This window comes from Geospiza fortis, unplaced genomic scaffold (assembly GCF_000277835.1).
Source record: "Geospiza fortis unplaced genomic scaffold, GeoFor_1.0 scaffold491, whole genome shotgun sequence".
Classification (NCBI taxonomy): Eukaryota; Metazoa; Chordata; class Aves; order Passeriformes; family Thraupidae; genus Geospiza; species Geospiza fortis.
In genome coordinates this window covers 1275861-1301981 of record NW_005054390.1, presented here as the reverse complement: position 1 = coordinate 1301981, position 26121 = coordinate 1275861, and the positions used below count along the sequence as shown (strand labels likewise).

The following is a 26121-nucleotide window of genomic DNA, read 5'->3' as shown; positions in this document are numbered from 1 at the left end:
ACTTATTGAAAGAAATGAAGCTTATTTTGTGTTTTACTACAACTACACAAATATGTTCTAAGTGCTCTTTCTGTTAGTAGGGCAGTAGTTATCTGGGACATACCTTACAGGGACATGCATATTTCTAGTCTTTTTCTAGAACAACTGCTTCCTCTTTAGTGTGTTCAGAAGTACATCCTGACCATTAATGGAGTAAGAATTGATACTGTTCCTCAGCCCAGAAATCAAGACAATTCCTCCATACTCCTTTAAGGAATATATCGTCAGGGTTTAACCCTAGCTGGCAACTAAGCACCAAGCAGCCCCTTGCTCACTCCTCTCCACTCCCGGGGTATCGAAACAGGACGACTCCTGTGGCAGGGAGAAATTATGAGGAGGACTCCATCTTATCAGAAGGCTAATTGATTACTTTATTATACTATATTATTCTATATTATATTACACTATGTTACATTACATCTAAACTGAATCTGCCAAGCACTCAACCCTGCACACACTGCACTCCAACTGCACAGAATCTCACGACTGTCAGCCAACAGTTCCGACACACACACACTTGGCCCTGATAGGCCAAGGAAACAGAACACCATCACTTTGGGCAAACAATCTCTATATTGCATTCTACTCTGGCACAACACAGGCACAGCAAATAAGATAAGAAATATTTTGCCTTTCTCTGAGGTTCAGAGAATGTGAAACCCAGAAATATTCTTGGGAAGAATTGTGCCTTGCTTTTCTCTGTGAAATATGGCTACACCTGGGGGACTAGGAGAGGAACCAGAAAAAAAGCAAAATACATGAAGTTCAGATAAGAACATTTAATAATTGAAACAAAGTAAAATATAGTGATACTAATAATACTAATGATAATATTAACAACAATAATAACAATGGTTATGAAAAGGAGAGACAGAGAAATGCAAAACCCAAGAAAAACAAGTTATGAACAAGATAGTTTCTCACCAACCACTAACTGATGCTAAGCCTGTCCCCAAATAGTTATCAGCCCCTGTTCCAGATAACTCTCCCAGTTTATACATAGTGGACATGACATTCTATGGTATTAATAGCCCTTTGGCCAGCTCAGGTCACTTGTCCTGGCCATGCTCCCTCACAGCTTCTTGTGCACCTCAATTGCTATGGGACACTAAAAAGTCCTATTGACATTATGTTCATACTAAATCCAAAACACAGCACTGCATCAGCTACTAAAAAGAAAATGAACTCTGCTCCAGCTGAAATCAGGACAGATATAAAACAAAAAAAAGAACACAGATTTATTTGTGACTAACACTGCATGCAATTATTTTCAGCTAAAGCAATTAACACCTAAAGAAATTATGAGCAGTAATCTAAAAAACTCTCAGTTCTGCTTTGTAAAGACAAATGTCTTAGAAATCAGAGGCAACCAACAAGTCCACCCACATACCTAATAGCTACATAATCATACAAGCATAAACAAAGAAATGTGTCATTCAAGGAGCAATTCAAGAAGCAGTGATTGAAAGAGGAAGGCTTTTATCTTTTCACAAATTCTCAGTGTATCAGTAAGGAGAAAGTATTAAATTACTCCGACCTGTTGATTTGCTCCAGCATGTAGCTTGGTCAGGCAAAAGCAAGGAAGATACCTGGCAAAGGTAGGGAATCATCGTCCCAGTTCTATAACTGAGAGAGTCAGCTTCTAAGATGCATTTGAGGGCTGCACACACTTCACCTCTGCTACCGACAGTACATCTCCTCCCTCCAGCAAGCACGCACACAGCAAACCAAGATAACACCTCAGGTTTAGCACCTGAGGAAGAAAGGACCAAGAAACTACACCTCTCCATGGCTGGGGCAGTTACAGAGTAAATAATTGTAAAGATATTTAGTTTTTTGTTATTGCTGAGGTCTTACTTCCCACCCTATTTCCCAAGCTATTACGTCACAACTCCCTTCCTGCTTTCACACTCCTTCTCTTTTTCTTCCCTCTGAAATATCAAAGATACACCTACTGTAAGTTGTATCTTGTGAGAAATATTAAGTATTAGACACAACATAAGACAACACTCACATAAGAGATCACTGGTATAATGCAAATTACTCCCCTATTTGAATGTACTGCAGTTTGAGAAGCAAGGTTATTTGAAACTGGCTCTTCACTGATTTAAAGTGCTAATGATTTGTAAAATGAATTTCAGGAAAGCAGACTTTTATACCACTGTGCCCCCCACAACATAAGTTTATTTTTCATGTTTGGATGGTGAGATAGCAGCAATCCTGTTTCTAAGAATTGGTGCAATAGGCTAAAACTATTTTTTCTCCTTTATCATTATAAAATATATGAAATATGTTTAGATTATACAGAAGACAATTCTTAAGGAAATCAATTTTTCTCACAATCCTACATTTAAAAACAATTATATTCTAAAATCATGCCATTGTAGCACCTCATAGGACATGAAATCCATGTGCCTTAAGAGATCTCAGATTTACTAAATAGGATCATTTTTATTACTAGTGATAACTAGTGATTTTGACTTCATGCCTAAGTTCCTAATTAGCGCACTGCAACAGAACTAGAAAATAGCAATATTTTCAATAACACTGTGATAAAGAAAGTATCCATTAATATTTATAATCTCTTTTTAAAGGATTGGATGTATTTGATGGCTTCAGAAAACAATCTACCTTTTTATTTTCTTATCACAAATATCAAATTCAAAAACTTCTTAAAATAAAGGAAGAATTTCTTTATGGATAGTTTTGGAAAAAAAACTTTGCAGCAACTGTAAGGAATAACAGCACAATGAAAACTGCGTAAGCATGTGAATGGAATATAAACCACATGTAAAGTGGTTCATGATCTCTGAAGTGCTAAATGCTACTGTTTCAAAGACCAGGGCACCTACAGGTTTTAGGTAGTACATTTTTACTATCTGCATAAAGAATCAGGGAATGAGCAACTCTGAAAAAAAACCCAAAATAAACAACCTGAAGACAAAAAAGGTAGCACGGATAAAATACAGATTATAGCAATATGATGTTATTGAAAATCATTTAAAAAACCATGTGGAAATGGAGTAATCAAAATTCAATATTGAAAGCATTCATCTTAAAAAGCTATAAAAACATGGACAGAAAACATTCAAATATTACAATTATGCTATATACTCAGGAATTGGCTAAGAAGTTGTACACTCCATGATCCAGCTATGAGCGTCAGCATTATGGGACACGAGTCGTGGTAACTTGGTCCTGCAAGACTTCTGGCTCTGCAGCATGAGGTTTTCTGCTGCCCTTGTGTCATTCTGGCTGAAGTACTTATTTGTGCTATAATACCAACAGTATCAAAAATTTATAGACATTTAAATGAGTAACTTTTCCATTATGCCTTCCCCCCAGGACATAGCAATGAAGCCTTTCTTAGAGAACATCTAAACTTTATTCTTCAATATATGGAATTTTTAATGATAGTGCTCATCCAAGCTTTTACACTTTATAGAGGAAACATGATTGTGGCAAAGGTCTTTTAGCATCTTTTTCACATCAAAATAGCTTTTTAGTATTTTGAGCTTCCAGGGTGGCATTTCTGGCATGCTCATCATAAAAATGCCTGAAAACTAAGAAATTGATCTCTCTTGAGGTCAAAATTTGAAAAGGTTATTCCTAGCTGATGTGAGTCAAATTGTTACTAAAAAATATTCCTTCAAAATAACTTTTGAAGAAAATCTGTGATAATGCTCACAGAACAGTGTTATAATACATACTTTGTATAGCATTTTTAATGCAAATGCTCTGTGATAATTGGCAGTATTTCCAGTAACGGATATTAATATATGCTCTGTGGCTTTTTAATGGCATGTTTTCTCTTTCGTATTTGAAACCATTTTTTCCTGCTACTTTTCCTTCTATTTTTGGGATTACTTTTCAAATATAAACAATTAACAATTACATAAAATTGATAAGACTGTAAAAATAATACAATTCCATGGACCACACGGTAGTAATTGAGTGTGAAACACAATTCTGTGACCATTACTAAAATGCTGGTGCATTGCAGGAAATGCAGTTTGCTTCAAGCTGAATGCTTTTTTTTGGAAAACAGAATGATCAGCAAATCTTATTTTTCTCACTAAGTCAAAAATATGTCATAGAATCAGAGAATATTCTGAGTTGGAAGGGACCCTTCAGGATCATTCAGTTCAGCTCCTGGCCCTGTGCAGGACACTCCAAGAATAACTCCATGTGCCTGAGCACATTGTCCAAACACTTTCTGAGCTCTGTCCAGCTGGTGCTGTAACCTATTCCCTGAGGAGCTCTTCCAAACCCCAACCACTCACTGGGTGAAGAACCTTTTTTTTCCTAATACCCAACCTAAACCTCCCCAGCTTGATGCCATTCCCTTGTGATCAGTGACACTGATCACTAGATATATTTTTTAAAGAATAAATAATGTTCTGCAAATCCATCATCTGAGCTTCAAGTAAGTCATAAATCAGTACCCTCAGATTTACAGAAGGCAACTAAGCTTTTTTCTTCATATGCTAATTGAAGCTGCATGACATGGTAATTCTCTTGGGGAATTATGAAGTCTGAAGTACAAAAATTGTAATAAAAATTATAATAGGTTTCCCTCATAATTCAGTAAAATAGTAAAATTCTTGAAGCTTAAAAATTCTTCTGCATAATCTCTGCAGATTGCACATTCAATTCCATGGCAAAACAAGAACATACAGGGACATGCAAATTCAGGATTTTACACAATGGAAGAAAAAAATCAAGAATTTCAGCATTAGCATGCAGATTAATTAAAAAATAGAAAATTGGTTTAGAACCACTCTGTAACAATTCTTGTAGAGGTTTATTACACATCTCATTCTATTTCCTGGCTGGCTGTGAAGGACTGCCAGGTTTTCATTTGTATTCCAGCTGTGTCTGGTATTGATTTACATCATTAAGGATAGTTTTGTCTTCTAGACAAAAGGCATGCAATTCTTACAAATTATTATCTTAATTCCAAGCAAATGCAACACAGCTATTATTCAACCAAATTATACTTATTGTCATGGAAGTTTTGAAGACATCTTAGAGCTACACAGACAGCTCAAACACATAGAACTGCATATCTCTCCAGTGACAGTCTCTACCATAACTCTCCTTTACATATCTATAGAGATATTATGTCCATGTAATAATGTGAATGTGACTGATGCTTGACATCACAGTTTACCTCACTGCATATATCAATTTCCAAGTAGGACATATTTTGGATTGCTTAACACTAAGACAGAAATTTTGAATAGACCCTGTCCTCAATGGGTCAAGTGATTACAGCGAAGCAGCAACAGGCAACAGAAACAGAGCTGTAGAGCAGTATAGTCAGGGCTGAACAGCTATCTACCTTCTGTGGGACTCTACTGCAGACCAACAGGAGATCTGTTTTCTTCATTGATTTTTTACTAAATGTTTCACATTTTAATGCTATACATAGAAGGTTCTCTCTTTTTTTATTAGAACAATAATGAAAAGCTATATGACAAGATGGATATATATGAATCACTGACTGAATTATATTAGCAGATCATCTTTAGCTTTCTATACATTTTGAAGATACAACAGCATATTCATACCAGCTTTCAAAAAGTGAGAGAGATGTAGAAAGAAAGAAAAAAAGAAATTTCATTTATTGGTACCTTTTGGTCATTTTACCATCATTGTTAAATCAAAAATCCAGTACTGAATTAAATAAAATGTAGTCCGCATGTGTCACTTACGGTACAATTTTCAGTCTTTTTTTCCTTTTTAAGTCATTGGCTTGAGATATTTCATTTATAATATAAACCTAACTAACTTCTCTCTTAGAGCACTAATATATGCTCATTTTTAATTTCACTCTGCATGTACAGATGATATCTCCTATAACGCTATTCTTGTTCTAAAGAAGCAATGCCCCCTATCCTTCAGTCCCAAATAAGCCTGAACACAGGTTCTTAGGGTACAAAAATTTCTACTGATTCTTCAAAAAAAGCTAGAGGAATACTTAGTTAGAGGAAAGTATTTTGAAAAATTTTATATTACTTTTAGTAAGGATGAGGTTCTCCAGAAAATACTTAATGTAAAGCAGATTTACAAAAGATTTCACTCTTTTGCCCCAACTATCTAACAGATTAACACTGCAGCTTTTGAGATTAGATACATTTCTTCCTCTTGAAGGTGGTCTCGGTATGAGGGATAGGCTTTTCTGCCTTGGAGACACCACTGGTATAGATGGACTATCATCCACATCATCAATTGATGAGTTTCCACATCCAGAGCCTTGTACCCAGGGACTAAGGCATCTGGAAAGGCAAGGTGGGAAAGGAGGAGGTTTTCCTGCCACCTCAACCATACACTCGTCTCCATTAACTCTTTTAAGTTACTGCCTTCTGCCTGGTAGTTGGAGGATATAGGATCCCCTTGATCTTATTCTGGTGGCTTTCCCAGTTTCTGTCTCAGAAATGCTTCCTAATGCTCCTTAACCTTTTTACTTCCTCACAAAACTCTGACACCAGACTGCACAGATAAGTGCTTTGTCACACCTCACACCATGGTTCTCAATACTGCCAGCTGCTTACTGAGCAAAGGCTCTGCAATGCTCTGGGGAAAATACTGAAAACCGAAGTTCAGCAATAAGGAGTGCATGTGTTTGCTACAGTTCACCAGGGACAACCTCAGGAGCCACAACATCAAAGTAGCTTGGTGTACCACTCCAAGAGAGACATACAACAACGGATAGCATGACATGGAAAAGTAGGCATACTCTGTTGAAAACAATGCAGCTTTTGAGAATTAAGCCAAATCACCCAAAATGGTGACTGAAAGCTGAACTTTGCATCATTAACTCTACAGAAACTTTTTGCTACGGGCTGTCTTGAGGAGGAGGAGGGAGTAAATGAGGCCATCTACAGGCATCTGAAGCAGCCTCCAAGTCACAGGCCCTGGTTCTTTTGGGGGACTTTACTCCCTCGACATCTGCTGCAGAACCAGCGCAGTGAAACACAAACAGCCCAGGAGGCTCCTGGGAAGCATGGATGACAATTTCCTGACACAGGTAGTGGAGGATCCCCCAGGCAATGGTGTGCTGCTCAACTGATACCAACAAACAGAGAAGGCCTTGCTGGAGGTGTGACCATGAGAGTGTGGAACTCAGTTCCAGATGAGAAGAAAGCAGGGCAGCAAGTAGCCACAACCAGAGACTTCAGGAGAGCTAACTTTAGCTTCTGCAGGAATCTTCTTGGAAGAATTCCATAGGAACCAACCCTGCAGAGTAAAGGGGCTGAAGAAAGATGGTTGATAGTCAAGGATCACTTCCTCCAGGCTCAAGAGCAATGATTCCAAGTGTGCAAGGAAGGGGAAAAAAGACTTGACGGATAAATAAAGAGCTTCTCTCATTACCCAGTGGTAAGCAGGAAATACACAGGAACTGGTGACAGGGTCAGGTCACTTGGAGAGAATTTAGAGAGGTTGTCAGACTAAGTAGAAATGAGACAGGAAAAAAACAAAGGCCCATGTGGAATTAAATCTGGACAAGGATGTCAAGGACAACAAAAGTGGATTCTTCAAATACATCAATTACAAAAGGAAAACAAAGGATAAAATAGGCCCATTGGTAAATGCTGGACCATCTGGAGCAATCCTGTGCAATGCGCTCTAGGGTAACCCTGCTTGAGCACTGGGTGCCTTCCAACCTGACTCATTCTGTATTTTTGTGTTTCTCTAACTCCGAAACACATACAACTTTTCACACTCTCACATATGCTAATGCCTAAAATCAGTCAAACTCCACCTAAACATGAAATTACAACTGTAATTTTACCTTCTCCTCTCCCTCAGAAAAACCCACTGTAAGTGTAGTGTAAGTGGAAATGGATGACAGGAGATTTCACCTTCGTATTTGGGGATGATAACAGGCTATACCTATCTCCTCCACCATAGGGATGCCTATTAGGTAAGACTCGAATAATCAGCTCTACCAAGTGCTTCTTCAGAAAATTCAGAAAGCAAGCTTGTGTTTGTTATCATACTCTTAGCAATATATATTCATCTCAAAATGTACTGTATTTGTTGTTAGCTTTATTAGTAATATTTGAGGTATTCACATGTCATTCTGTAGACAGTGTATATATCACCTCAAACCTGCATTTCTGCTGCTCAGTAAACAACATGATTTTGCACCTGGCCATAAGAGTTACTGAACGTGACCACACTTCTAAGTCCTGCCACGAGAGTTCATTGTTTGCAACCAGGCATACAGTGCATCACGCTGTTTATAAATCCATAATCATGGTAGCTCTCATTGAACCCAACCAGATTCACAGTGTCACTTGGCTCTCCATTTCTGTTGCTTCGTGTTTAATTGGCCATTACTTAGTATCTAAGCCTAGCAGCTTCCAATCCCTGTGACGTCAGAGAACAGCTATAACGCAAGGGAGTTTATTCTCTGCAAATTCAACACAACAGAAGAATCCGCATTACTCTTAATGCAACACATGCTCTGCTCACGCAGAGCAGATCTCTCTGCTATGAGATCTGAACAGCTGCATGTTTTCTTGGGAACTTACTCTGGGTAGCCACAACAGTTCTGGTTAGTGCAGAAGACACAGCTTCTGCCAGGAGCTAGGAGGATGATGATCACCTCCTAGGAGAATGATGACCACCAACTCACTGCTTGAACTGATAAGGTGTTAACACCGTTACTGTGCATCCCTCTGCAGTAACTCTGCACCATTCCCTGGTAACTCACATTCCCCAGGCTGTTTTGTAAACATATGGAGGTGGCCACAATTCCTCTGGCAACGTCCAGACCTTGTAAGCATCTCTCCTGAGAGCCACCAGATCTGTGTGGGTGTCTCTATGCTCTGGCAATTGGTTTGGCAATTGGTTTACCCTAACACTGTACTAAGACTTCTTAACAAAACCCACAAACTATCACTTTGGTTATATAGAGTCTTTCCCTTCCAAGTTTACTGCCTAAGATTTGCAGGTATTTGAAAAGTTTGAAGCTTTCTGTTTAGATAAGAAGCCATTTCATTACAAATTAAGTACAGAAGTCAGATAAATCACCAAAACTCTAAGCGGTGCATTCCTAACCTTCCGTAAGTTACAAGCTGTAACCTATTGTGGAGAATTATATATTCATCTTCCTAATTATTTTAGAATAAAGATCTACCAAGGAATTTCAGCATAGAAAATTCAGTGATTTATAGCCTTGCCACAAAATAAATAAATCCTACTGTTTATACCTATAATACAGCACCAGGATCTGTAATAAAAGCAGAAAAGACTGTATACTGCTACTCTGATTTTAAAAATATTAACTTATTTTTATGTTCACACTAGTGATTAATCTAGAAAAGACTTTGATTAACATAGTTTATTCTTCAAACTCTTATTCTTAAAATTTCATTGTATTAAACTGTTCTGATCACCATTGTGAATTTCTTCTTTATACTTAAATCCACAGTAGATCCATAAAACTTTGCCCTATTTAGCAACATCACTTCTCAGAATTATGTAGTGAAGTAATCTGACCTTCCAATCAAACCCTAAGGAAAGTAGGAAAATTTTAAATCAGCAAAAGAAGCTATCTCTACGAAATCTAAATAATATCAAGAAGTTCCTATGAAACAGAAATCAGTAACCTATAAATGTAAGAAAAAATAAATTGCCAGATGTGACACCTACTGACAACTGTCATTTTGATAATTTCTAAATGAAAGACATGAACCTTCTAATCACAAATAAAAGAAACCAAAATTAAACTAAATGTTCCAATCTTTTTAAAAGCCGGAAAAAGAAGTTAAGTCAAGTTTTAATTTGAACTAAATACTTCTCCTTCCTTTAAAAATAATCCCATATTTCCATGAAGCACTATGCTTTTTCATAACATAAAACCCTGTATATAGGTCTAAAGAAAATCACAGGCACTTATGAAATGTTTCCATTTTCAGTAAAAACATAAATCAAAAAGCATCAGGTGAGATGCTGGTAAGCTCTCTAACATTTCTAACAGTACATTATGGTCATTCCTTTCTCCTTAAACACATCCCTAAAGGATAACTGCACAAGTTTAAGCTTTTTCAACCCCAAGTACTTCCTTGACCAAGGGTCAGCACTGTCATCTTAGCTTAGATCCGTAATCCTGTGCATAGTGAAAATTTTCACAATAAACCTGTTAGCACAGAAGACAGTTTTTTATAGGACCAAATTAATCACTCAAGAGTTTGGGTCACCTACTATCTTAACTATTTTCCACTCTCAAGGAACAGCCTGTACTATCAAAACTTGTTGCCAAGATTGAGTTGGTAAAAACAAGGTGAGACGGGGAAGGATTACTACAACATATTCAGAATTTTTTTCCCTCAGAGGAAAGATAAAGTAGTATGTGGGTATCCTTTACATAATTTCAGAACTACTTGAGAGGCTCTGGGATTGATGCAGATCTACAGCAAAGATCTACAAGCAAACGAAAGGCAATACAAAAATTTAGCCAAGTATTAATATAAAATCATTTTACTGATATGAAAGGAAAGGGTCTTTGCAATACCTTTGAGCCACCTGGAATGTAATGGTTACCATATTTACACAAATGTTTACCAGCCCATGAAACCTTCAAAGCAATGGATATGTAATATACCATAGAGGGTTACCATTATACAATAGCACAGTGACAAAATGCAGAGCAAAAGTAGTGGGTGGTTTTTTTAATGTTTTTTCAGTTGACAGTCATCAACATATAGGCATCTATGATTTTTATGCATCATACATATATGATGCATAATAAAATATTTACAATCCAAAACCTGCATTTTCTATACCTAAATTAAGTTACTTGGGTGATCACATGCATTAAATAAAGACAAGTGTTATTGAGATAAAAAACAAAGAAGGATTTTATGGTGTGATCAGTACACAGTACTCTGTAAGTCTTAATTTCATACAGCTAGATAAATAAGCAAGCTAAGATGATCCCTATTTTACCAATTCTACTACTATTCTCATAGTGACAGTGGAAAATCCAATTTACTGCACATACCAAGATGATATTCATTAATACATATTTAGTTACATTAACAAAACTAAGTAATACTTGAAAAAAATTATGATGATAATCCAAGAACAAAAACATTTCTAGTACAGCTATTTTATGCTCAGATTTTGCTGCATGGAAGAAAACAAAAATTTAAGAAACTAAACCATTCAAAAATTATTAATCTGGCCACCCCAAATGAACAATATGGACTCTACTCATTCCTATCAATATATTTGTTATGCATCTTCTTCCTTTTGCTTAGATGCAATGTTCATTAGCACTTTGAAGTTTTCTCTTTTCTCTCAAATAATATTCACTAAGGTGAAAAATATTCAGCCATTGGTTGCTTTCCTTATAAAGCGCTCTACAGTTCAAGGTTCTATATTGACTGATAGGTCAATCCCTGCATTCTGATCTAAAACAAGAAGAAAACAAGTTTGCAACAGTTTGCAACATCAACTCTCCTTTCATACAGATCAGATATACTGAAAGTCTACCAAGTCTCATCCATAATCCCATCCCACTGACTGCTCATTGACCATTTCACCATGCTCAGATTGACAAGGATTTTGATCTTAATTTTCCCCTTTTTAAGTAATCTGATAGCAAGGGATAAACATTTAGTATATCTCCCTTATGTCTATGTTGCTTACCTGCTCTTGCAATCTCTATGCTGTCATTTTGTTCCACTTATTTTGAAAATCATGATAAAAAAGGGCTGAGTCACATATATCTGGAAATACTGGAACAAATGTTTGTAATTTACAAAAAGCTGTCTAGGACAGCACAAAATTCTGAATTATACAAATGTTTCATCAGCAAGTACTCCTCTGACACCTGCTTGTATGTGAGTAACAATTACTCGGCTGTATAAACAAGGAAATCACACAAACAGACTGAAAGACAGCACCCAAAAAATTAAACCATATTAGGAAACATATCACTTCATTAAAGACATTGAGAAGTTCAAGCAAGTCCAGAACAAAGCTGGTGAAGTAGCTGAAGAGTAAGAAGAGTAGCTGAGGGAGGCAAGATTGGAGAAAAGGAGGGGAGACCTTATCACTCTCTACAACTCCTTGAAAGAAGGTCGTAGTGAAGTGAGGTCAGCCTTTTCTCCCTTGTAACTAGAAACACAAGACGACACAGCCTCAAGCTGCTCCAGGGGTGGTTCAGGTTGAACAAGATAAATTCTTTCATGGTAATGGTAGAATGGTTGTTAAAGATTGGAACATACAACCCAGGGAAGTGGTGGAGTTACAATCCCTGGAGTGTTTAAGGAAAGACTGGATGTGGCACTCAGTGCCATGGTCTGCTTGACAAGGTGGTGTTTGGTCAAGGGCTGGACTCGATTATCTCAGAGGTCTTTTAAACCTAAATAATTCTGTGATTCTGGAAGGAATGGCAGATGCATTCAGCAAACCTTCATCTCCTACATTTTCCACTTACCTAACAAATCACATCCAGGAGAGAGCTGCAAATTCTCAATTTCTATTTAAAAGCTATCCGATTTCTACTTGCTATAATGAGATAATTTTTACCATGACTAGTTAAAGAACTAGATGGGATTACTGCAAATAGAAAACTCCTCAGGGAAAAAGAGACATGACAGTTATCTCAAAGGCAACTTTCATAGTGACCGCAGTATTTTTCAGATAGATGGGGTATCTTGAAACTATGATGAACTGGAAAGTGCCCAGGCATTATAAGCAGTTCTGAATATGCTGAGTCTACACTGCAAGCTCTGTTACGGCATCAAAATTACACAGCCAACAGGTATCAGTTCTAAAAAGCAAACGCCTCTCACAAGGACAGAAATACTCTTCCATGATGGTCAAAAAGCAAAATGCTCACAACCAAAAGGACATCTGTGATATAAGTCAAGCCTTCTTAGACACAGATCTGGAATTTCTCCAAAATCATATAAGTGCTAGCCTACTGCAAGACTGCAATTCCTCTATCATCAAGGAATTTATTTTTAATACTGTAGAAGAAAACCAAAAAGCCATAGACCAGATGGCTAGCTGAACATCATACAGTATCAGGTAACATGAATTTTTCTGCTGCATGTTCTGCTCTCTTTCTCCAGTCATCACTTCTATGGAGAATATGTTGTCTTAACACTGAAAGATAATGTAGATGGATGCTTTCCTATTAAGGAGATTACAAACTTGAGACACCAGGCTAAAGACTAAGGTTCCTATATATTACCTCTTCCTCAGGATAAGAAGTTCTTTAAAAAAGTTTGTATTTGCAATGGCTTCTTTACTTATAGTCAAGCTGAAATAAACTTACTCAAGAACATGTCTCCTACTATTTCTCTGATGTGAAAAAATCAGAAGAACATATAATTTTCAAATACAGGATATTTTCTGCAGCCTTCACTTGTGTTCATATGCCCTTATATCTGCCCAGTTTCATAAAATTAAATTTTCTGAACTATGAAGTTAACATATTCATTACTCATTTTATGAGCTCTGTGACAATCTATGTATGATTTTCTTATGAAACCTTCTGACACAGTTCCTTCCTTCTCCGCTGAAAAAGCAGACAGTAACACTGACTCTCCACCAAGAGAATTTTCTGTCATAGTGTCGCTCTGTAAAATATAGGTTACTGGACAAACTGGAAGATGATGTAGGTTGCAGTGCCATCCTTATGATGTTGACATTGCTGTAAGATTTATATTTGTCAGACTTGGACAGTGTAGTCTCTCAGCTTGCCAAGTGCCCTGCTGTGATAAGGTGCAAGGAATAAGTAAGCTGCTTAAGTTCAGAGCTGACAAGACAGATGTAATGCTTGCTGGTAATGAAAACAACACACAGCTATTCCTGAAGACCACACAGTTAAACATATTGTATGTGCCTAGCAAATGATCTCACATCACTACATGTACAGGAAAAATAAGCCACTTCTCCAGAAACAAATTGTGTTGTCTGTCATTTGAGGCATTTAAGAGACTCAACTCTAGTGCAAGCTAGGGCTAAGAGACCATACCTTCTCCTGGTAACAGAGGGTTCCCAAACAAAACAGTAGCATGAAATAAATTAAATGTTTAAAAAGCTGCACAGGAAAAAAGGCAAGACAAATCACTAGTCTCTAAAAGACTGTGCCATTTTTCCACCAATAAAACTTTATCTAAAATTGATACCTTATCCTTTTTCTTGGAAATTGCATATATAGAAAGCTCACAGAGAGCTACTTCAGCTAATGGAAAAAAAAGTAACCCCAGGCAGCAGCTCAGCTATCTTTTTTTTTTTCTTTTTAAAACCAACATTAACTTGAGTTACTTTAAATCCCCAGAATTTGCTGTGCAAATCAACTTACTACTTTCTTCAGCACCTCCTTACAAATATTACTTCAAATAGCAGTCAGTTTCCTAAAGAAAAACCAGTATCTGTTCATGAAGACAAGTTCTCAAGCTTATAACCTGAACTGGACCTTTTACCCTTCAAGGAACAGGTCTCACAGTAATGTTTCAAGGATCACTACACAAATGCCTCGTGGCAGAGAACTTTAAGTGAGGGAAACAACAGGAAAAAATTAATTTAAAGTACTAAAAATCCAAATTTAACTGCTGAAAGCTAAAAATTCTCACTGAACCAAGTTTTGAACTACTTCCAATTATGTCCAAGTAATTAATTTATCAATTACTCATCATTCTATCCTTAAATACATCGGATCTATGAAATGGCATGCAGCATAAGTAACAAGCAGAAGGAGCTAGAAGTGATTGTGCAAATGGAAAGCTATGATCTAATCACAAATGTTGAAACTTGGTGAGACAAATCACATGGCTGGAGAATTCCAATTAACAACTACAAACTGTTCAGAAGGGACAGGCAAGGAAGCGGTGGGGCAGGTAATTTGCCCTCTCCACGGAATTGACTGCACAAACTCATCTTTGAAAAACAGTGATGAACAGGTCAAGAGCTTGTGGTTGAAAATCAGAAGCCAAGCCAATAAATAAAATCTCATGGTTTGTGTTTACTACCCACCACTCAGTTGAGGGAACCCTGCTGACAAAACTTTCCTACTTCACCTGCATGAAGCATCACTCTGGCAGGTTCTGGTCCAGCTGCAGGGACTTGTCAGGACAGTCCCTGACATCTGCTGGAAAAGCAGCTCGGCAAGATGGAAGCAGTCCTGGAGACTCCTGGACAACATCAAGGATAATTTCTTACCCCAGGGACAGACAACAGCACCTGCTACTTACTGACACAGATTAACTAACTGGAGAGATCAGGATCGGTGGCAGCCTGGGCTCAAGTGGTCATACCCTGGTGGAATTCACGATCTCAAGGATTATGGGCCAAAGAAAAGATAAAGTCACTACTCTGAATTTTAGAAGCCTGAATTTTTAGTTATTTTAGGAATTAAAATAATGGGACGGGACCCTCTGGAAAACTACATTTAGGGAAAAAGGAGCAGAACAGAACTGTCAGATCTTTAAGGACATTTTTCTTAGAGCCCGAAATCTCTCCATTTCCACCAGTGAGCATCAGGCAGGGAAGGCAGGAGACCAACATAGCTCAGTAAAGACCTCCTGGACAAAGTGAAATACAAGAAGGAAAAGCACTGGACATGGAATCAGGGACAGGCATCCTGGGAAGAAAAGAGGAGTGCTGTCTGGTTGTGGAGAGACAGGATTAGGAAAGCTAAGATATATTGGAACTGAATTTGGCAAGGGATACAAAGAATATAAAAACGGCTTCTATAGGCGCATTGGTCAGAAAAGAAAGATTAAAGAAAATGTGCGGTACTTAATGATTTTGTTTGCCTCAGTGTTCATTAGTAATCACTCTTCCCCATCTCTGAAATCCCTGAATCTCAAGACAGGAACTGGGGAATTGAAGTCATTCCCAGTGAACCAGATCAGGTTCAAGACCACCGGGGGAACCTGAACAAGTCCATAGGACTGAGCTGCATCCCAGTGTCCTAATGAAATTGGCTGATGTAGTTGCCAAGCCATTCTCCATCATATCTGAAAAGTCATGGCAATCAGGGGAAGTGCCCACTGACTGGAGGAAAGGGAATATTACACCCTTTTAAAAATGTATATTTATAACAGAAAATATTTTTCCATAATCTTGCATCACCTTTATATCCAGGGTAAGGGGATTTTAACCGGAGCATCACTGCAATTATTGCCAGTTGGGTTTATGACACCATAAACTTGTATTAATCAATCTTTTAGAAATTTACTTTTTTATTATATGCAAGTTTAAAGCAGTTTTGAATAAATTTTGCTGTGATACTGACTACACATTTTTAAAAACCATACAGTTCCTCACACTGTTTTTTAAAATTCCTTGGAAGTCCCCACTGTTTCATATCCACCTTCAAACAGTTTGGGTTGGAGAGAATCTTAAAAATCATCTAGTTGCAGCTCCATTGCCACTCGACCAGTTTGCTCAAATCCCCATACAACCTGATCTTGAACACTTCCAATGATGAGGCACTCACAAGTTCTGTGGGCAGCCTGCTCCAGCATTATACCATTATATAAAGTGGTATAACTTTTAGTGTAATAAAAAAGGTCTTCCTTGTGTCCCATCTGTATCTACCTTCTTTTAGTACAAAACACTTGCTGGTAGTCCTGTCACTGCAGGTCTTGGTAAAAAAATCTTTCCCTGTCTTTCTTAGAAGTTTCTTTTAAGTATTAAAAAGCCTCAGTAAGTTTTCATCAGAGCTTTCTCTTCTCCAGGCTGAAAAGCTTCAGTCTTCTCAGCCTGTCTTCACAGCAGAGGTGCTCCAGCCCTTTGATCATTTTTGTCTTGGACCCATTTTAACAGGTCCATTATTTTTTCTTGTGCTGGGAAACCCCAGAACTGGATAAACTATTCCAGCGGGTAGTACTCTCACAAAAGTGGAGTAGAAGGACAAAGGCCCCTGTCTTGACTTGCTGGCATGCTGCGTTTCATTCAGCCTAGGATGCACTTGGCTTGTTGGCTTTTTGGGTTCTAAGTGCATGTTGACAGCTTGTGTCCAGATTTATCCCCTGTACTCCCAAGTCATTCCCTGCAGGGCTGCTGTCAAGCTATTAATCTATCAGCTTGTATTGATATTTGGGATTGTCCCTAGCCTGAACAGAGATGTGATACAAAATTACGGAAGAATTTTTCGGTTTCAATTTACATTTAAACCATGACATATATTCAATCACTATACAAAAAACCCCATGCACATAACTTGTGCATATAATAATCAGAGATAAATCTTCCTGGATTCTGGAGTCTGTAATCTCTTTTCTTACAGATATAAACTTGGTGACAGTTTTCTTTCTCCAGATTTCTAATTTCTGCATACACTGGACACATTTAATCCTTGACAGTTACTACATTTTTAACAGCAGACTTGTTTATGTCTCTTTCTGCTCATGTCTTCAGAAGTTATTTACAGTAATGCATTTCTAACATTTGCTGTATCTTTCATAAGACTTGATAGTACCATACCACTGCAAGATAAAAACTTGACAGTTTGCAATAGGATCTGCACATTATTCTGACAGCAAGTACTATACAGCCAGCAAACTATATTCTTCTAATATCCTTATTAAAAATCCAATGAATGCTGTGACTAAATCATATAGCAAATTCTATTTTGTACAAGATAGCAATGAGTCACTGAATTTTTAATAAATTATATATTGTGGTAAGCAACTATTGCATTATTTTTAATTTAACATTTTTTGAAGTCAAGTATATTACTAAAAGCTATTTCATAAGCCGTTATAAAGCAATTTGGAAATATCTTAAAATCTGGCACAAGATTTCTGTCTATTTTGGTCCCACTGCCTGTGAATGTGTGCAATGATCTAGTTAATACGTCATTGCATCTATGGCATAACGATTCTACTCAATGGCCTTTCCAGCAATATTTTTGGAAACACTGAGAAGTAATCAATACTTCTTTGTATTACCAGAAATGCATAGCAACACTGGTATACATAATTGCAAGTGCTTCTCTACTTTTCCACAAGCACAGCTGCAAAAGCTCTACTAGCCCACTGTAGTTTAACAAATGAATTTCATTACAAATTAGAACAGATTAGATAAGCACTGTCCTAAAATGTCCTTAATCCTTTATAATCATTAAAACAGAATGACACACAGGAGAATATGTGCCCATTCTTTTAAAAGCTCATACAAATCTTTTGCTTTGAATCCATTCTTCAGTGCCATACCACAGAGAAATCTCTATATTTTTAGAATTGATGTACCTTTCAATACTATAATCTTCAGCTTTCAAGCTCACTATTATTTGCCTTCAGGTGCAAATTTTAAAGTGTACAGCCTTCTAAAAAACCTTTATGGTTTCAGCCAGATTCTGAAAGGCTTGTAGATCAGTCATCATCACACTAGATTTCTTTTCAAAATAATGTTCTTCAGTCAGAGTACACTTGTGGTTATACTCGGTTCACTTGTCAAATACAAATCTGAGGTCATCAAAAGCTTCAGGGCAACTTCAGCTATTCCAAAACTCATTTTCTAACTCTATTTTGTTGGAGAAATAGTATTTCAAGTATAAAAATAATAGAAAACTCTAAAGATAGAGAAACAAAGGCATTGCATGTGCACGTTTCAGTACAGCATTGCAGCAATTGCCTATAAAGACAAAGTCAATCCAATATCCAAGCATTTCAGAACATAAAAAATACCAAAAGAAGATAAGGTATTTCACTATGAAGTTGATATATATTCTATTGAAATCATTATTTTACAGCTGACATCTCAAAATACATAGGCATAGGAATTTATGCTAATGATTCTATTTAGGTATTTCTGTTGTAATTGATGAAACATTTAAACACTCTCATTTACAAGGTCTACATTCATTATAAGTCACATGCCTGGCAAGGCTGAATGACACTAGGCTCAATACTCCTGTTGGCTTGAATTCCTTGGCCATATACTAATGCAAGGGCTTTTATTTCATTCTAGTTTTAAGTCCCATCTTTTATTAAAATAGAAAAACAGACAAGAGAGCACTTTCTTTCAAAGGCTGATTTGATATTTGAGAGGTCAGTCTGAATATTTTATCTCCAGAGATTTTTTTATGCAGCCATAATTCATATTTATAATTAGAGCTGAGTAATTAACACTCTTTTGAAAACAGAGACTATCTAGGTACTTGGGGAAAAGCTTTTCTCTTTCCAAAGTAAAACTGAATTTTATCATTGACTATGATGCATAGAGAAATCCAGTTTGTTTCCTATGACCCAAAGCCTCATACACATAAATAGTCAAGGAAAAATGAAATTTTAAAAGCGTAAGCACACACCAAGCTTCTCTTAGAGACTAAAGACGAATGGAACAAGGCAAAAATAAATTAAATAAAACTAAACTCAGCTGAAAGCCTAAGATTCGTCTGCTTTGGGTAAACTGTTTGATGCTGTTTAACAGCATTGGGATGGAAGCTGACACCACAGTAATTCACAGCATGAATTCTATAAATTACATACTTCTTTCAACTTGTCATTAGCTTCAACTCTGCCTTTACATTTACACAAATTTCAAGTGGTGCCCCTGCATCCCATCACTTCTCAGTACTTTTGCCTCTCTTTTATCTGCCTCTAATATCTTCACTGTGATTAGAAGTACTTAAGCTAGCATTTGTATTTCCTGTTTTCACACTAGCTCATGTCTGATATTAAACTTGTAGACCACTGGAAGAGAAAACCAGCTGAACTATGTGTCCACGGAACAGCTAGAATACTGTCGTTCAAGCAAAATATTGGTTTATAATGTGTGATATGGTATGGTATATGCCTTCAGCCATTTCTTTGTAGAATCTGTACTTAAATGTCCATATTCAACTTATTTATTTCCTACCTTGGTAATGACAAATTCTCATTCCATGTGGCTATTTGAACTCAAAGTGCCTGATGGATATGAACATCATAAAATGAAAAAAGATAGTCTGATTCTCTGACAAAAGGAGGCCAGGATAATCTCATTTCTCCATTCAAATATATTTGGGAAAACAATAAAGAGAAAATGCATAATCACAGAAATAATGTGGAGAAACTACAGGTTATAGCATCTTTGTGGCATGCAACATTGAGGTTGCCTGGGAAGTCTTTTGCTTTCACATGAGAAGTCTGCTGAAGTCCAGCAACATCATGGGTTTATACCCCTAAAATAGAAGTGATTTCACCCCAGTGTATCGCATTCTTTTCTTCCCCTATGAAAAAGACCCCAACTAAATATTCTGTTCATTTTGTCTAATTGCAGTCAAGAAAAAATTTCAAAAGATGCAATGTTCAATGAAAATTTCACTGTCATGTAAGTTTTCAGCAGTGATAGTACATGACACATAACCTACTGAAAAAGCTAGAGAAATATGAAAACATTGGCATGCTATAACAACCCAGTAATTTGCCAACGTGATACAGTTGAATAAAACAATTTAAAGCTATAAACTACTATTAGTATGATACAAATACTGAGTTTTACTCTGGAAGAAATTAGTATATCTTGAACATTTAATAGTGGAAAGACTGACAGGAAACATTGATTTCAACCCAAAACCTCTAGTGAATTCAATTTAACTGCAATCTTTACATCTACTAGCTAAGCAATAAAAAAAAGCCTAGCAATATGTTCATGTTTACACAGATGTTTTTTAATTTGTATTAAAATTTAAAAATTGGCTTTTTACTTCCTTTGCTGTTCCTTTGTAGATGTTACATTAAAGAAAATGCCAGGTTCTCCTCTACAGATCTCTGAAAATAGTAGATATTCTGCTTATTTGGGTTTCTTGCTACTTCTTACTACTTCAGGGAGGAGGAACAGGGAGGACAAGGATAGAAAATGTTTCAAACAACTAGAACCATTTGTTCCTACAGTGTAATATCTAATTTTGGTATGGTTGCATGCTAGTATTTAATCTATTCCTTTATATTTTTTTTCCACTATGTTTTGCTCATTAAAAAAAAATTAACGAAATACAGCCTAAATTTTGTAAAGGAGAGGTGGCACAGTAGGGAAGACCACATTTATTTATTATATGCCTCATGCTTTATCACAAAATGGATTATAAAAATAAACCCAAATTAATTTTTTAAATTATTTTAAATTATTAAATTACTGCTTATGAAGGTTCAATGTCAAGGAATTATGTACAAAGCTTGCCTTTGCTCTGGTAGCTCTCTGACTTGAATGGCGGAGGAAGATGAAGAAAGGTGTCTTTAATCTATCACACAGGGTAGCTGTGAAGCTGGAATTAGCTGCTGAAGAGCAGCACTGACAGTCCCTACAATTTCAAAGGACAAAACTGACCTGCATTAATTGCTCAGATATTCCCAGGAGTGAAAAACTCACTATGGCTTTAAAGAAATTAACAGCTAGACAGATGGTATCGATTGTCTACTCTCAGGTATAGAGCAAATGGTAACGGAAAGGAGTGAAAGGTAAGGATGCAGTCGGGTTGACTGGAGGAAAGAAGAGGCAGGAATTTTTAGAGAAAGAATACATTTGCATATAATCCCTGGAATTCCCCTGATGAAAAATATACAGTGCCAGTGGGTGTGAGAGCTTCTAATTCTGTAGCATCAGCAGTCAGGAAGTGAAGACTAGCTTAAAGATCATGTTTGAATTGAGAATAATGTGGCAAATATACACAAGGCTAGAATATACACAGAGGACTATTGGCCCCAAACTCTTTAGAGAAGTAGGAACCCCATGTTTCAGGAAATGAGAAATATATTACAAGAGGTATCTGATATACTGTCTTTTGGAGAAAATAAAATGCAATTCTACTATGTATATGTATATGTATATGTATATGTATATGTATATGTATATGTATATGTATATGTATATGTATATGTATATGTATATGTATATGCATACATACAGGTATACACACACATTTGTTTTTATTTTTAAAATACAGAATAACATCATATCACGTCATTCAGGAAATATAGTTTAGCTAGGGTATTTACTCTGAAACAGAGCAGAGTATCATCAGATGCAGTAATTTACTTGCAACAAAATCAAAATCTAAAAGCAGAAAGTCTGCTAGTGATTTTAGGGCAGACTTTTTTTTTCTGGTCCTTTACCCAAGAAGCAACATTTTATTGGTCCATTGGCATTACATCATTACAGAGCCTTTTGAAATGGCTGACCTGTATACTCCCCTAAATTAATACAAATCTAATTATTTCATTATAAATTTAATGTCAGAAATTACATCTTGGAATAATAAGGTATAATGAGCCAACCAGGATTCTGGTGCTTCCTTCCCTCGCAGAAAGGCGGTCTTCTACCTGCAGCACTACTACATTTATGACTGTTATAAAGTACCCTTCCTCTCATTTTTACTGCATTCAGTCGAGTTCCTTTTTCACAACATTCATTCCACACAAATATACATGTTCTTTTTCTTTAAAAAACAGTGTTAAGGAAGGCAAGTACTCTATTTTATTTCTAAACTTTTATATATTTGCAGGACACCATAGGCTTATATACAGCTGTACACAATATAAGTGGTTCAAAGTCATTTTATGTTGAAGAAAGCATCAAGAACTGAAAAAGTATTAAAGACTAAAAGCAATATTCTATCCACTGAAGGAAAAATGGAAGAAAATATAAAAATTACTCAACAGTTCAAAACTGATTAACATAATTTCTTCATATTCAGCAGAAAAAACGCAGGTTCTTAAGTCATATAATTTCAGAAACACCGAAAGACTCCAAATTAATTCAAGCCTTTTCCAAAAGGCTCCTGTTAGTCTTCCAGTGTGTAAGTCATGGACAGTCTACAGAATACATTTCAACATCTGATGAATGCATGAATGAATGAATAAATGAATGAATGAATTTAAATCCAGTTGATGGCCAGTCACAGGTATTGTTCCCCAAGAATCAGGGCCACTTCTCTTTAATATCTTTATGACCTGGGCCAAGGGGATCAAGTGCACCCTCAGTTTGCAGATGACACCAAGCTGGGTGGGAGTGCTGATCTGCTGGAGGGCAGGAAGGCTCTGCAGAGGGATCTGGACAGTCTGGATCAATGAGCCAAAGCCAGTGGTGTGAGGTTCCACAAGGCCCAGGGCTGGGTCTTGCCCACGACCTGACCAGGTGGCCAAGAGGGCCAATGGCATCTTGGCCTGTACCAGCAATAGTGTGGCCAGCAGGAGCAGGGCAGGGATTGTCTCCTGTACTTGGCACTAGTGAGACTGCCCTTTGAAACTTGTGATCCAAGAAGGATATTGAGGTATTCAAGCATGTCCAGAGAAGTGCAGCAGATCTAGGGAAGGGTCTGGAGTACAAGCCCTGTGAGGAGTGGCTGACAGAGCTGCAAAAAGAAGACTAAGGAGGAACCTTATCACTCTCTACAACTGCCTGAAATGAGGGTGTGGTAGCCTCTTCTGCCAAGTAAAAAGCAGTAGGACAAGACATAACGTCCTTAAACTGTAACAGAGGAGGTTAGGTTCAATAGTAGGAGAAATTTCTTTACTGAAAGGGTGGTTGAGCTTTGGAACAGGAAACAGGAAATTCCCCAGGAAAGCTGGATGATGTCACCATCCCTGGAAATGGTCAGATATCGCAGACTGAGATGAGGTGTGCCCAGCGGGCTTTGTGTTATTCAGTCAAAGGTTGGACTTGATGATCTTGGAGGTCATTTCCAACAATGTTTCCATGATTTCTGTGTTTTCAACCCTTGAATTAGGAATTTTCAAGCCGCCTTATGTTTTTATGTTTTATATATATGCTCTTTACATATGTCTTTTAAATGATTTTTAAAAGGACATGTGAAAACAAATTTTTTTAAAATTCGGAACAAAAATTCAAAACAGATTGCCACTTTAAGGACAGGCTATCAATTTTAAAGCACTCCAAGCTGCATTTCCACATTTAAACATACAGCTACAAAAACAAAAAAAAATTAATGGAATAAAAGGGAATTAAAGTATAGAGTGAAAATATTAATAGCTCAAAATAAGTGAGTACAAAGTAAGGTACACCAAGAATCACATTGGAAACAGTGTGGGATGATCCAGAAAACTTACACTTCCTCTAAGAATATGAATGGGCCACTAACCACTTTCTATCTGACAACATTACAGTCATGCATACGTTGACAGATTAAGTAATTACTGTATAACATAGCAAAAAAACAAATTTTGCACTTGTGCATATCCTGTTCTAGAGTATATCAGTGTCCCTGAATGACACTGTTTAATGTGTGATTTAGTGTATGCATATCTTTCAATACCCTGATGGCAGAGATACCAAGTGACAAACAGACCATGCATCCTTTCACCTTCATAAATAGTCAAGGTAAAAATCAATAATAAAAAGACCTCACAAATATGTACTGTGTTTCACTCCCTGCCTTTTTAGGTTTCATCACCAACACAACTCCAAAAAATGAAACTTTCACAGTTGATACTGGTAAGTTTGTTACTCTTCTCCCGGGCAAGAACAGGTTTGAACTACATTTAACAGAACACCAAAGACGGTTACCACTGTTAATGAACTGTCACTATGTTTCAAAAGGCCCATCTCAGTAAACCCCTTGTTATTTATTTCTTACCTTAAACATAACTTACTGCTCTTTAACTGGCAATAACCATCACAATTCAGATTTTTAGTAGATTCAAATACTGGAACACCTTAATAGCAATGCATATACAGAGCATATATTAATATACTACTCACCAATTTTAATCTTTCCAAGGGTATTCTGCTAGTGTCTATCGGAGCACGCTCTGTGACATTACCAAATCTGACTTCTGGGATGGCAATTGCACATATTATATGTGCCCACCTGTGAAAAGTGGCAAGTCAAAAATACCACCAAAAAAACTCATAGAAATACAAGTGCTTAAGTTGTTGCTTGCTGCATATTTGGCTTTTGCTTTTGGTTTGGTTTTCTTAAACATACCCATCTGTGGTTACTTCCTTATGAGGCTTTCCTAAGCTTCATTAACACATTTTAACAAACCTTGCAACACTAGCACTTTGTGTCAATGAACTTTCAGACTGTGATTTTATTGCAACAATTTTTAAGTATGTTTTACTTTTTATTTAAGCAAGAAGTTTTTGCAGCTGTGCTATTCAGGCACATATGTAAACACCACACTAAGTTCATGTGTAATTTATCATCTACAGCATTTATTAGTCATTATTAACACTACTCAGACCTGAGAAACTATTCTTACACAACAAATGTGATTACAATCAATCATGTACCTATCAAAATGCAAAACGAAATGCAAATGTTATCAAAGCCTTCTGTTTACAGACACAAAGGTATCCAAGCAGCAAAGTGAGCAAGCCACCAGTGCAATGCCCAACATGAACTGGATCTCCTTTGGTAGCAAAAGCACCTGCAAGTGCCTAGGACCAGTGTTACATTCAAGGCTTCAATGGAACATCTGGAGGTTTGTCAGATGATACTACATGCTTCCTATATGCATCAGAAAGCACTCCAAACCCTCCCAATACGTGAATCTCAAAATAAGAAAAGCTAAAAGAAATTTTAAAAAGCCTGAAACTAATATTAAAACTGTGTATTTCATGAAGCACAAGAGAAGCTAACAACTCTTTTATTATCAAAGAGCAGCCTTCTGAGGCTACTTCTAAAATATTTTTGGGGTAGACAAGAAGTTACTTCTAAAATCTTTCTGGGGTAGACAAGAAGTCAGTTATTTCCTGAATAAAGGAAAATATTTCAATTTTTTTACTCATATTTGCCTTATTCCCTGTCCTTTACTGTATGTCTGTTTTCATTAACCCACTTACTCTGTTTCTGTAAGCTCTGAACATTTGCCTCACTCCACTTCTTGTACATTTTGAAGAAACACACATTACACAAGCATCTTAGCAGATTAACAGGAATGTGGGCTGAAACTGAAGAAGATGGAGGGTGATGCAGAAAACAAAAAAAAAATGCTCTTTCTTGCACTAGAGCAGGAATATTTCAATAAGTCATCTTTGACAAAAACATCTGCAAAAGTATAATATGACACACAGGGACCAAACAAACTCCTGTCATGTGATTTTAAAGTTGTATTGGTCAAAGTGTGAAGTAAGACCTGTACATAAAGATGACAT

The 26121-nt window shown here is 36.8% G+C and overlaps 1 protein-coding gene across 2 annotated transcripts in view; it reads right to left on the bottom strand.

Moving 5' to 3' along the window:
• KDM4C (lysine demethylase 4C) overlaps positions 1–26121 on the bottom strand; it is a 237097-nt gene that overhangs the window by 53144 nt on the left and 157832 nt on the right. For both annotated transcript variants that reach the window (XM_005425583.1, XM_031060774.1), the window contains exon 16: positions 24724–24832. In XM_005425583.1, the coding sequence (XP_005425640.1) occupies positions 24724–24832 (109 nt within the window). The remainder of the gene's footprint in view (positions 1–24723; positions 24833–26121) is intronic.